The sequence below is a fragment of the Cryptomeria japonica genome, chromosome 5 (assembly GCF_030272615.1).
Source record: "Cryptomeria japonica chromosome 5, Sugi_1.0, whole genome shotgun sequence".
In the NCBI taxonomy this organism is placed as follows: domain Eukaryota; kingdom Viridiplantae; phylum Streptophyta; class Pinopsida; order Cupressales; family Cupressaceae; genus Cryptomeria; species Cryptomeria japonica.
The window spans coordinates 885,964,628-885,978,953 of record NC_081409.1 but is presented as its reverse complement, the minus strand read 5'-3'; the positions used below and the strand labels follow the sequence as shown (position 1 = coordinate 885,978,953).

The 14,326-nt window shown below is 39.4% G+C and overlaps 2 protein-coding genes across 3 annotated transcripts in view; one reads left to right on the top strand and one right to left on the bottom strand.

Moving 5' to 3' along the window:
- LOC131028013 (nudix hydrolase 3) overlaps nucleotides 1-14,326 on the bottom strand; it is a 250,278-nt gene that overhangs the window by 21,124 nt on the left and 214,828 nt on the right. The gene's annotated exons all lie outside the window — the stretch shown is intronic.
- Nucleotides 10,834-11,358, top strand: LOC131028014 (uncharacterized). Its single transcript, XM_057958134.2, has 2 exons — nucleotides 10,834-10,945; nucleotides 11,041-11,358. Exons 1-2 carry the CDS (start codon nucleotides 10,857-10,859, stop codon nucleotides 11,279-11,281), a joined length of 330 nt encoding a protein of 109 aa, XP_057814117.1. The 5' UTR covers nucleotides 10,834-10,856; the 3' UTR covers nucleotides 11,282-11,358.

Genomic DNA, 14,326 nt, shown 5'->3' with positions numbered 1-14,326 from the left:
TGTGACAAATATTATCGGCCATCTGAATTATATCAAAAGATATATAATAATATAAAAATTCTAAAGGTTAATGTATAAATTAAGGACTTCATAAAGGACGTTTTGATACAGACATTACAGTTGACTAGTCAATTAGCCGATGAAATAAGATAGTGCGATTAGTTTCCAGGGGATATCGAGTATGAGAACCGTGATTACTAAAACACAAGCTATAGTAGCAAAGGCAGTGGATGATACATGACAACGATTATGTTAATTAAGCAATATGGTAATCAACAACAAACAATAGTCATGAAAGAAATCGCTTATTCAAGAGTCGTGTCCCCTCAAAGCTGAAAAGGTGCGATCTGTTTAAGTTCGAAGAGATATGTCTCCTAACGTCCAAAGGATGTTGCCATTCAGTTTGTAAGCTATATAATGATTATTGATTCCATTTTCGAGCAAGAAAAATACGGATTATCTCTTCTCCTCTCATCCTTGGGGATACACTCTGTTTGGAACCAACAACCTAACGGCCTTTCTGGTGCAAGTACGACCACATGTATTAGAAATGGAAGAAATATCGGAGCAGAGTCTGTCATCTTTAAGTCCAGAATCTTATACAATTATAATTAAACAATTGCCTACAGCCGTAATAGTCACTACTCCATTAAGTCATAATTGTAGTAATTAGTATTGAGTCATTATCCTCAGAAATACTGACCAAGTCGAATATCATAGTAGTGCTTCAGTCTATCTCTGAGATTGATATCTTTCTAAACTAGTAGATTGATATCTAATAAATTACAGTACTGTTATATTACTCTGTTTTAGAGGACATAGTAGATCTAAAGCAACAGTTAGTCTATATCTGAACCCTGTTTTGACCATATAACATTTATAGAATTGTCTGCACTAAGCACCAAAAAAATAGAAAGAGGTAACGGGTAATTAAAATTCTGTTAAAAATCTCTGGGATCCCAATAGGGGACATTACAGATTAACATTTGTCTCTCATAACAAAGGATTCTAATCACACTCGAGGTCAGACTAACATTTGTCTCTCATATACGAATACTCTTGTGATTATATTGATATTAAACTGAGATATCGACTATCTTTATACCGCATACATTCGTTCATATATAAATATACATTTCCAACCACTCTATGGTATTTGCATTAAAGAAGCATTGTTTTGTAGTTATATCAGACAATCTTCCTTCTTTTCTTAGTTCGATATACATATCAGATTTCTTACTTGGAGCAGAATTGCAGAATCTATAATAAAATCAAATCTTGTCATCAAAAGATCATTTGGCAGTAATACTGATTGAATTTCCCCATTCCTTTACCAAGCCATACAATTCTTTAGAGATCACTTAATTCATTTGCAATATTAGACACTTAAATCATTAAAATTAAGGCGAACTTAAGTTAGTACAACAGGGGACATTATAGAGGCCCAGGGCGAAATACATTCTAAGTGCAATTCCTTGTTTTTGACAGGCGTGCTAACTGGTTCCTGGCCTTGAAAATGACCTGACTCTGCCTTGTGAAATGTTTGGAGACTTAAATTTTGAATGGATTAGCCAGAAAGGATGAAATCGCTCCTGTCCCTCACTCAGGGACCAGAGCGAAAATGTTATTTTTTGCATATTTGTCACTGACTTTTCTATTTTGTTTTGTGCAGGGTCTCCAGGAGTGACGATCGAACGTGACTTGATACTTTTGAAGATTTTGAAGGCACGAAAATGGTGAATTTTGAAGATTTAGAGAAGTTCACTCCTGTCCCTCTCCAAGGGACCAGGGTGAAAGGACTTAGCAGAGTCATTCCTGACCTTGTTTGGTCAAATTGAAACATCAAAGGCATAACAAAGGACGAAATGAACGTGATAGAGCATCCAGACTTGATTAAAGACAATGAAATGATGAAGTTTTTGCCTAGAAGGTTAAGTTCGCTCCTGTCCCTCTCTGAAGGACCAGGGCGAAATTTTTTATATGCACAATTTTGGACCTTTTTTGGACATTAACTCTTATTCATAGTGTCAAGTAAGATGAAATCTTCCCTAGCAAAGGAATTTCGAGATGAAAGATGAGGCAATTTGATCATGGTGACAAAGTTCGCTCCTGTCCCTCACTGAAGGACCAGAGCTTGAATTTCAAGTTTGCACTATTTTCGCAGGATCAAAGTAATTTTATGATTTGAAGAGATCGAGGAGAGCATGCTTTGTCCGTTGAATATAATTTGAGTGGTCCGCGGAGGAGGAAATCAACCCAAATGACAAAAGGCGCTCCTGTCCCTCACTGAAGGACCATGGCGTTTTTTTTAAGATTCTCCTCTTTGTTTGAGATTTTGAGGCAAAACCTGACTTGGATGGGAGGAAAAAAATGATGTCTTATGCCTTAGATGCGATTGAAGGTTTAAAGAACAAGGAAATATACCTAGAAGGCAAAAGGCACTCCTGTCCCTCTCCAAGGGTCCAGAGCGATTTTCTAAAAAGTGCAAATTTCTTGCAAAAGACAAGGCAAGTTTGTGATTGAAATGAATGGAATAAGGCATGTTTATCCCGTTGAAGATAATTTGGAAGGCTAACAAAGGACAGATAAGTTTGAAATTGCAAAATCGCTTCTGTCCCTCTCCAAGGGACCAGGGCGAAAAACCTAATATCTAGCCTTTCTTTCCAAGTTTGGACAAATCTAGGCCAAGGCGCAAGTTTGAAAGAGTGTTTAAAATACCTTGAGGTGGAATTGAGATGCAAGATCAACAAATTTTGATGATAATAGGGAAAATCGCTCCTGTCCCTCTCCAAGGGTCCAGGGCGAAATTTCCAAATGTGCCCATTTACCTTACATTTTGAATTGATGATTTTGTTCCCAAGACTCAAGAGGTAGTGAAGTATGATGTTCTACGCCTGGAGGGTAATTTGAAGATTGATGTGATCAAGAATTTGTGCAATGGACAAAGTTCGCTCTTGTCCCTCACTGAAGGACCAAGGCGATTTTTATAAAATCAACAATTTCCCTCCAAGATTACGCTAAGGCAAAATTGTGCAAGATGAGAGATGTCTTCTAAAGCATGATGACCAAAGGTTTGACTCCAAAACTTGACAATCCTGGGCTACAATGCAAAAGTCGCTCCTGTCCCTCTCCAAGGGACCAGGGCGAAAATCTTTGGAGAATCAATTTTGCCTTGCAAAAGCAAGTTAAGCATGCATAGAATGGACGAAGGGGATCATTACTTACTCCGCATTGAAAGTTGGCAATTAAAGGATGAAGGATTGAAGACCAAAAATGGAAAATCGCTCCTGTCCCTCACCCAAGGACTAGGGCGAAAATGTCCTAAAGACACTTCCCTTCTTAAAATCAAGCGAATTAAACTCAAGACTCCAATTGAAAGTGCCATTTTGGATGCCTAGATGAAGTTTTGGCGATTAAAAATGAAGAATGCAAGGTTTAAATTGCAAGTTCGCTCCTGTCCCTCTCCAAGGGACCAAGGCGAGGTTATTGGCATTCTTTATTTTTACATTATTTCAACGTTGATATCCTCTAAAATCGCATTAGATGCCAAAATTGCCAACTTCAAAATATTTTTAAAAACAAATTTAAATTAAATTGGCATTTAATGAAAGGCGCATTGGTATTTAATAAATTAATTTTGAGCCTTAGAAAATCGAATTTTTATTATAAAGGCATTTAAAATTAATTTTTGTGAAATTAAAATTAAAATTGGAGCACCTGAAGGCTTATTTTCATTTATTTTATCAAGTCGGCCTCTTCTTTTTGCAATTTTATTTATTTTTTAGGCCTATTTTGCCAAGTCGGCCTATGGGAGGCAAAGTGGTGAGCGCCCTATACAATAGGGGTGTTTTGATCAAGTTTAATCAATCATTCACTCATTACTTCAAGTGCGAATTTGGAGATCAAGAAGATGGTGCGAAAGCTGGTCTAGTTGGAGCGAATTTGTCTAAGTATTGAAGACTAGAGGTGGTGGAGTTGATGCTTGTAAAGACTAAAGGAGGCGCATTTTGCTAAAGGGAAAGCTTTGATCTACACTTTTGCCTAAGCGAATTCTCCTATTTTTGCTTCATTTCTTAGAATTAGTACACTCAAGTGGAGGTATGGCAAGATCATCCTCGTCCCGATGTTGAAAATTTGAATTTTGTGCTTCATTCTGAAAATTCTAAGTTTGATGTAGCTAATTAGGAAATGATAACTCAAGATTTATCATGAGGTTTCCTAATTAATATCTTTTATCTTCCTTACTACTCTTCAAGGTATATTACTCATTATGAAATGTTGTGTAGGTGTCAAGAAGGCAACTCCAAAGACAGAAGCATCTACTAGTCGTCCGGCTCTCATGAAGGAAGATCAGAGGAATGAGGAATTGGAGACCAAGATCGTGTCAAAGTGGAGCAATATTGGAGATACCAACTTGGGAAACTTCAGTGTCAAGAAGTTTCGAGAGGTCCCTTACATTGGCAAGCCATCCCCTGTCGCAAAGAGAATAATTGAAAGTGGCATCATCAAGGCGGTCGGTTTCCCTCCAGCAGTCCAGTGCCATGAGCTGATGATCGAGTGTGCTCGCCATTATGACCCACAATCAAGATCGATCGTATCCGAGGAAGGGAACACTTTGGCGTATCTTTCGGAGGAGGCTATAAGTGAAGCTCTCCATCTTCCAGAGCATGAAGATATGATTTACAAAAGCCTAGAAGGAGCCAGGTCAATGTATGAAGATGATCCAGACACTTGCTTGAGCATCATCAATAAGAATTGGTTACTCAAAAGTCGTCCTCGCTTGAGCAAGATTCCCAACACACCACATAGGATTGACTTCCAGGAGGAATACAGAGATTTGATAACTTTGCTCAATCGAGTTACAAGGGCTCCTCAAGCCTTCTACTTTGAGAAGTGGATGTTCTACTTCATCCAAGTGATAGTTCAAGGGAAAGGAACGATTCATTGGGCTAGAATTATTAGCCATTGCCTGGACGTGCAGTTAAGAAGACTAAAGCCTACCAAGTCATTTCACATGAGCTCATACGTCATATATGCCTTGATCAGGAGTTTCGAATATGCAGGACTACCTCACAGAGGAGTGATCGGAAGAGGACCCGAAGAGGTGAGAGTTTGTGACTCTTATGTTCATTTGCATCATCCACCTGGAAGTGACTACAAGTTAATCAATGATACCTTCACGATGAACATCACTAGGATATTGCAAGGCGGGATTCACAATCGACTATCTCCGGATGCACAAGAACTTGTAAAGAGGTATGGTGCTTGGTTCATCCAGTTTCAAAAGTTTACTTATATCAGAGTTCATGGGTGTCCTTCACCTCCCTATATGTTGCCAAGGTATCCGACAGACAGGATAGTGCTACTTGAGGTGACTAGACAGTTGGTAGCTTATGCGAAGGCATTCAGACACAAGCATGGAAGTGGAATTCCCGTGCCCATCATATTGGGGAATTCAGTTGAGGTATGTCCTAATGCTCTAGCCTTGGATGATGCAGAGAGGGAGTTGGCCTTATATTCATTCACGTTCTTTGCCTTAAGGGAGAATTTTGATCCTTATGGGTATATGGAAGAGACAGCTGGTAGGAAGTACAAGCATGAATTTCAGGTAGAGGACTTTTGGATGAATCTCTCAAATGATTTAGAAGTGAAAAGAAAGATGCATTCCAGATTACCTTTAGATTTCATCAGGAAATGCAAAGTCTACAGAGTGGCCGATCAAGCTCAGGACAGTGGCAGACATCTCCAGTCATCCTATGACAGAGAAGACAAAGCAATGAAGATAGATTGGAACGAGCCTGAGATTTCAGACTTGAGAGCTTTGATGGCCCCAGTTTTGTCATGTACTCGCAGATGGGTGGATGTACAACATCAAAAGTTAAGAGAACAGAACGTACCAATGACTTTTACTTTGGAGGAAACACCAGAAGGAGGAGCAAGCGCAAGTGAAGACAATTCTCATCCTAGAGGCTCGAAGAGGAAAGAAAGACCTGAGAAAAGGGAACCCTCCAAGAAGAAGCAAGAGGCCAATCGAGAACGCTCATCAGGTACATCATCTCGACATGAAAAAAGGACAAGTCAAGTTGAAGAACAAGAGAAGACGGTGCCTGAGGTTGATGAATCTATGGAGTCGATGGTACAGAATGATAAACCTGAAAAAGGGAAGGCACCTCAGCATTCATCAAGTCGATCTCCCAAAGTTAATGAGCTACATGAAGAGGAGAATGATGATGAAGTGACATCTCCTCTCCGAGAAGACGAACCATTGCCTAAAGAAATACAAGTTAGAGAGACGAGATCTGCCATTCCAGATTGGTTGAAGGAGAGACTGACGAGGGTGATTGTGATTGAAGATGAGGATGATGTAATTGACTTAGAGAGCCTTATAGGAAATTCTCAAGAAGTAATGGAGAGGAGGAAGGCCACCAAGTTGTCCAAGATGATCAGAGATGAGACAGGGTCCAGGAAGTTGCAGATAGCTACACCAATAGTGGACAAGTATGAGCGTGAAATCCTTGCAGATGAGTATGATGTGGAAAAATTTGAGCTTGGTCCACTCACTGCTGAGCAAGCACTAGATGAGGCAACCGATTCATTTGAAGTACTTAAAGAAAAGCTTAAGGAAGAAATGGAAAAGAATAGAAAGCTTGAGAGAGAGGTCAGTGCTTAGAGAGGTTACTTTAGCCATCTCAATCAGCCCTTGGGCGTCAGGATCCAGCAGTGTCTCCTGTGCAAGCACTTCCCCTTGAATCAGTTGGCGAGGCAGAAAGAGTCAAGAGCTTGGTTCAGTTTATGAGCTCTTGGATTGACAAATCCCACACAGTGGCCGTTGAATTTACAACCAGAATGATGCAGACAATCCACCGAGCTATCCAGGTCCTTGAGATCATCCACAACCTGATGATAACGGTAGCCGCTTTCGCTCACACTAGAGATGTTATCATTCCTGTTCTGCAAGTGATAAGGCAAACACCAAGGAAGATCCTAGCACAAGAAAAGATAATGGATGGAGGAGCTCATAATTTACTCCAATGGTCAACTCTACTTCAGATGAAGAAGGTTCTTTTTGAGGACATCAGCACCAAATGCAATCAAGTTGAGGGTGTCATCCATCCAATTCAAGACAAGGTGTTTAAGGTGTTATGTACCATTCTTGGTAGGAGGATCGAAGTTGAGACAAATGTGGACCTTCAAGAGTTGGAAGGGAGAGTCAAGGTCATCTTTTGCAAAGATGAGAATGTCATCACAGATGGGCAACGAGACCTAAAGTTCACTACTATGCTCCTGATTGAGAGGATCAAAGAACTTGAACCTGGATGGGAAACGGCTCTTCTCAAGGCCTTTGATCAGGTTATCCACTTGGAAGAACGAATGAGGAATCTTCCCGAGATTCCTATTGCTGAGGTCGAAGGAATTGTGTCCAGATTCATTGCATATGCTAAGAAAGAGCATTGGAAGGGGAATAAGGTTCTAGAAGAGAGGTTGTTATAAAATGATGTGGCATCTTAATTATCATTGGTCTATGTTCCCTCGATTTTTGTGCCAATTAAATATTTGGCTATGCATTTAATAATGTTCAACTAAAAAGAGAACTTTTTGTAACAAACCCTAATTAGGGTTTAGGTGTCAAAATCTCAACCGTTGATCTTCTTTTGATCTGGGCCATTCATTGTAATTGAGGATGCTATATATACCCTCACTCATTTTCATTTTGTCATTAGATATTAGAGATTAGATGATTAGCAGTTAGAAATTAGAAGATTAGAGCTTTTGGAGAGAAGAAAGTTATTTTGTAGCAAGATTGAGCATTGAAGAAAGAATTTCAAGCAATTGTTGTCCATTTTGGCTTTGAGATCAATAAAATATTGAAGTTATGGTGTTTTATTGCAATTCTTGTGGCTACTTTCATGGTTGTTTACTTTCTTGAATCATTCTCAGTTGAAGTAGTATTTAAGTTTGAAGGACTAAGTGTTGGGCTTGATCTTTGGTGAGATTCACGTTCCAAACCACTAGCTTCTTACAGATTGTAAGGACGCCTTGTGTGGTCAACTGGAGATATCTGGATTGCTTGAACCTTCAATCATTATTGAACTATTGATATGTACCTTCATGGTAGTGTCTATAATTCTTGATGATTTGAAAAATCACTAAATTACCTTAGAAGATAAATCACTAAATTACCTTAGAAGATCGCACCAATTTCAGTAGAGTTGTAATTCCTTGGCAATACTGAAATTGGTAGAATCTTACCAAGTCTAGCCTACATTGAGTCATTCTTAGGATTAGATTAGAATTCTTGTTAACCCTATCTTTTGATCTTTTTTGAGAACCTGTTAGCTTTAGGAAAACCCTATTACTGCAGCTCGAAAACGTAAGGCCCCTTGAAGAAACAGCATTTACAACGACCACTGGTGCTTATCCACACGTAGAGATCCTACAACGAAGAACCTTGGAGTCATCCTGATTGATCCTTTTTCACGACATCTTCAGCAATCAAAGGCTTTACTCAAGAGAGGATAAGGTACCCTTGGGTATTTTATTCTGTGTTTGATAGTGTACAAAATACACGTCAACAGACTGGCATGGTCAGAATGTGGTCAACCCTTGCACTCTTCAGATTCATTTTGATGATATTGGTGCATGTAATGTCCCCATTTTAGCAGTTGACCAAGTGTATGTGCGTTAGCCTAGCTATACATGGTCCCAAGGGCTAACGAAGGGTTTAAGGGGATCCTGGAGTGTTTTGGCCTAGTCATTTTCAGTTTGGGCCAAAATGGAGTTGATTTACTTAGTTTCAGGCATACTTACTATTTTTAGTAAGTCAGCAGGACACAACGAACGCTAGTTTTGGTGATTGGATTCGATACTCCTCGGCGAGAGCTTTCGGACGAGCTATCACTCGCGCTATTCGGAGTCCGATTGCTAATATATTTTAATGCCTGAAGTGTTATTAAAGTAACATTTAATTTAATTGTAAAATATTAAAGTGTTACTTTAATATTTATTTTATGGGGATGTGTGCAAATCAAAGGGGCACCCAAGGGAGACATAAGTGAATATTTTAATATGTTTTATATTGCACATCTTTTATCCCACATTGCTCAAGTAAGTTGGGTCGACCCTTGGAGAAAGAATAAAAGGAAGCTTTTGTGGCTTCATTCAACATGTTGAATATGAGAAGAAATTGATGTGTGAGTTGCAGGTTCGTTCTTGGCATTAGGGGATGCCTATCCTCTCTTCTGACATTCTAGACGTTATTCCTTTGGGGTTTGGCCTTTGGAATCCATTGCTATCAGCTTCATTAGCAGGCAAATTGGGTGCATCTCCAGCTACAGGCAGATTTGGTGTTTTGCTCATACCTTCTTCACTTCTTGTCTAATGCTTATGCCATTCTGAAGGGATGATTTTATGAAGATATTGGGCTGATTGAAGACTAATTAATACTGTAGCAGCACTGTAGCACAGCACTATTCACGTTACTATAGCATGACACTATTCACTCCACTGTAGTGCGGGACTATTCACGTTACTATAGCACGGCACTATTCATGTTACTATAGCAGCAAGATGGGAAGTCATTGTTGGAACCAGAGATCCCAAACTCGCCGCGAGTCAGGCGAGTTCGCCGAGTTGGCGAGTCGAGCCAAGCTCGGCGAGTTTTGCTGACTCGTGGCTTGGACTCGACGGGTTTTGGGCAAAACTCGCCTGACTCGCGAGTCAGGCGAGTTTCAGGCGAGTTTTGCCAAAACTCGCCGAGTCCAGCTCCAAGACTCTGCCGACGGCATGTTAAAATTTCGATTTTAAAAAACAAAAAAAATGAAAGCTTTTTGACATGTTTTTTTTTAAATCTCTCTTTCATATAACCCTAAAAGGTCTTCTAATTGTTAGTTGTGAGAAGAAGAGCGGAAAAGTGAGAGAGAGGAAGGAAAACAAGAGGCCATAGGTTTGCAACCAACAGGGAAGAAGAGCATCAAGGAGGCCACAAATCACATTGGGGAGGCCATAGGCTTGCATTGAGAGCATCAAGAAGTCCAAAGCAAGACTTCTCAACTCATTTGAAAGAGGTAAGTGTTAAACTTTGTAGATTTTGCTGGGTTTTTTAGGTATGTTAATGGATTTTTTTCATTTTTTTGTTAATTTCTTTTTAGTTTAACAGTTAACTTTCCAAATCTTGAATGTTTTTATTTTTTTAGCTTAATTTCAATGAGAGAAGTAGAATAATAGCAAGGTGCAAACCCTATATTTTTTTAGAAAAAAATTGTAAACATGTATTTACAATTTTATTTTTTTTTAAAGTAGGGTTTGCTGATTTTTTCTATTTAAATTTTCTTATTGCAACAGCCTTCACGTTTAAAAAACATTCATTTTTCACAATGCCTAAAAAGGATGAGGCTTGGAAATATACTGAAGACTTTATTGGCAGACAAAAAAATCAAACAAAATGTTTTTTTTGTAAAGAAATTAATTTTGGTGGCATCAATAGATTTAAATACCATATTGCCGGCATACCTGGTCATGATATTGAGGTATGCAAATTACAAACTCCTGAGGCAAAACGTTTATGTTATGTCCAATTAGAAACACATGAACAAGAAAAGTTAACTAAGAAGAGGCAATTGGAAGAATTAAGTGCTATTGGCTCCCATGCATCCGCATCCGCATCCACATCCGTAGGCTGTGTTGGAGAGGGTTCTTCCATGCCTCCCTTTCGCCCTAGTGCTTCTGCTAGTACTAGTGCTTCTAGTTCTACTCCTCCTAGTGGCACTATTACCTTTGGCCCTAGAGTTTGGAAATCCAAGTTGGATAGTTATTTTGTGCCGCGTAGTACTCCTGGGGCACAACCCTCGCTTGAGAGCATGGGTTGGAACAAGGAGGTTCATGATGCTGCAAGAAAACAAATTTGCAAGTTTTGGTACTTTTGCAACATTCCATTTATTGCAGCCAGGTAATTCTTTTTGATTTGATTGCTTTAAGTTTAAAAGTAAATTTATAGTTTGAAGTTGAGCTATACTTTGTCTAATCATAATCTATTTGTGACAGGTCTCCTTATTGGCAAGGCATGGTAGATTCCATAACCATTTGTGGTGCGGGGTTTAAAGCCCCTACTGATGCTGAGTTAAGTGGCCCCCTCTTCTTACAAATGGTTGAGGATATGAAAGTTGAGCTAGAGGACCACCGACAGTCTTGGAGCCAAAAGGGTTGCACCATCATGACAGATGGTTGGACGGATAGGAGGAATAGAACACTCCTAAATTTTCTTGTTTCCTGCGGTGGTGATTGATCATGATTCATTCTAATTTGTACTTCCTTAAATGCATTGAATAAATTAAATTTTGATTCGTTGAAAGTTTTAAAATCTATTTTCAGGATCCACCATGTTCTTGAAGTCTATTGATGCTTCCTCACATGTGAAAAATGTCACATACTTATGTGAGGCTATTGAGGAAGTCATACAAGAGGTGGGGGAAGAAAATGTGGTGCAAGTGGTGACAAATAATGCAGCAAGTTATGTTGCTGCAGGTAGATTTTGAACTTTTCAAGTCTTGATGGAGAGGCATCTATGATTATTTAAAATTTTCTTAACACATCAAAATTTCTAATTAACTTAAAATTGCTGCATGTAAACTTTTGATGGAGAGGCAACCGAAAATTTTTTGGTCTCCTTGTGCGGCCCATTGCCTTGACCTCATGTTAGAGGATATTGGTACGCTTGAATGGGTGAAATCAATAGTTGAAAGGGCCAAAAATATCAGCAAGTTTATCTACAATCATGCATTGGTCCTTAGCATTATGAGGCAATACACGGGGCAAAAGGAGTTGGCTCATCCTGGTATCACGAGGTTTGCCTCAAACTTCCTCACACTGAAATCCTTGATAAAATCAAAGGCCGCTTTGAGGCGTATGTTTGTTGGTGAGGAGTGGACTTCCTCATCCTATGCTACGACCACTGCAAGGATAGATGTGGTAAATTGCATTTTTGATGAGCCAGGTTTTTGGACCCCCTGTGGAGAAACCGTGTAGGTAAATTTATTACAATTTAACATTTAGTATCTACTATCTAGTATCTACTATTTAGTAATTTAATTTTAATTTATTAACAATTTAACTTTGCAATTTTTCTTTTTTTTTTATTTAATTTGTGACTTAATTGTTTTTGTTTAACATTATGTGTAGGTCACTGAGCCCCTCGTAGTTCTCCTACGAGTTGTTGATGGGGAGAAGCCCTCTATGGGCTATATATATGAGGGTATGGATAGGGCCAAGGAGGCCATTAGGTCCATATATGCAGGAGATGAGGATAAGTATGGCCCCATTTGGGAGATTATTGATAGGAGATGGCAGAACCAGCTTCACAGGCCCATCCATGCAGCAGCCTATTACCTCAATCCGGCATTTCGATTCTGTGATGACTTCAAGGTGGATGAGGAGGTTCTTAGTGGTCTGTATACAGTGGTTCAGAAGTTGTGTACTGATGGCACAGCCTCAAGTACAACGCTCCAGCTGGATAAATATAATAATCGAGAAGGGGCAATCTTCGCAAGCAGCATGTGCATAGAAGCTCGAACACAATTGCAACCAGGTAGAAATATATGTAGACTTAAGATTCTTAAGTTTATGGCTTATGCATTTTAATTTTTGATTTTATAATCTAGCCTTAAAGTTGGAAATGAGTTTGATTTTTTTTTCTTTTTTGTTATTTCAGATAGATGGTGGCAAATGTTTGGGCCCTCAACCCCAAACCTTCAAAAAATTGCCATCCGTATTTTGAGTCAGCCATGCAGTGCTTCTGGATGTGAGCGCAATTGGTCCATGTTCGAGCACATCCACTCGAAGAGGCATAATAGATTGTCTGTGGAGAGGTTGAATGATCTTGTTTTTGTTCATTACAACCTCCGTCTTAGGACCAGACAGATTTTGGACACTGACTCCTCTTCGATCACTTTAGCGGAGATCGATCCATAGTCTGAGTGGATCACTGAGTCTACCGATCCTGTCTTCACTGAGGAGGACCATGAGTGGGTTGACCAGGCAGACAGAGAGGCTGAGGCTGTGGCTATGGCAGAGGAGGAGGATAGAGCACGATCCGGCACAGGCACCTCACAGGCGGAGACTATGGCTTCTCAGTCATCCAGGACCTACCTTAGACGCATTTGTAGGAGGCAGTCAGACTACTCTGAGGCTGAGGATGAGCTAGAGCCTGAGCCATAGACTTGTTTTTGTTTACAGTTATATATATGTTTGGGAACATTTGATGTCATGGATTTTATATACATTTGACAACATTTATAATTCTATATATCTATCTTTTCTATTTCCTTCAACTACAAATTACAATTTACATTTCTACGCATGTGATGGATGTATGTTTATATATGTGATCAAATTAGCTTCTATTTGATGATGTTATAGTGTCTTTAAGCTTTATTCAATAATGGGTGCATGAAACAAGTTTTAAATCGTTAAAAATCTCTAAATTTCAAGGGTTATTTATTTTGCCGAGTCATTGCCGAGTCATTGCTGAGTCATAGCCGAGTCACGAGTCCAGTCGGCCTTGCCGAGTCCGAGCTGAGTCCGAGTCTGGGAACTTTGATTTCGACTATCATTTGGTTTAAGGTTGCCATTGGGCCAATTTCATGTTTGTCCTCGTCAACTTTGCATACAATCTAAGCACTACATACATAGGCACCAATGCATTAACTTTAAAACAACAAACTAAAATTAGAGGAGCACTTTGCATTTATGCGTCTCATTCTTTATGAGATTTGTGGAAGGTCGTCTGTCTTTTTGAGTCTCAAAGTTCATCATCTTCTCTTATTTACTACTAAAACCAATGATTTGTAGCTTTATTCATCAAGGAGATGATTAAGTATAGACAAGGCCTCTTGACTAGCTTCTAGGTCACCTTTATATTCAGCCAGCTGAACCATTCCCTCAGCCTTGTACTCAGAAACATGGGTGCAGATCTGCTTAATCTCTCACTAGCAAATCTTGGTTAGGCAAACATGGGACCTCAAGAATCTTGTAATGAACCTTTGTTGTACCTGCCTTGCCTTCTTGATAATTAGGGCCTGACCTATCCACCAAAGGTTGGATTTAGGGTCACAAAAGGATTTACGGTTTTCTGCAATATTTAGATATTTCATTTTATATGTCAGCAGTAATATTAGATCAGTGGCATAATTATTGCAGCACAAAATACATACACGACCCATTCTAGATTTTGAGGACTTTCCAGGTTGGTTGGGCTACCCATCCAAACCCATCCCGTCTCTTAGGGCTAATAGGGCCACCTGAGGATGGGCCCAGCATACCCCGGGCTTGCACT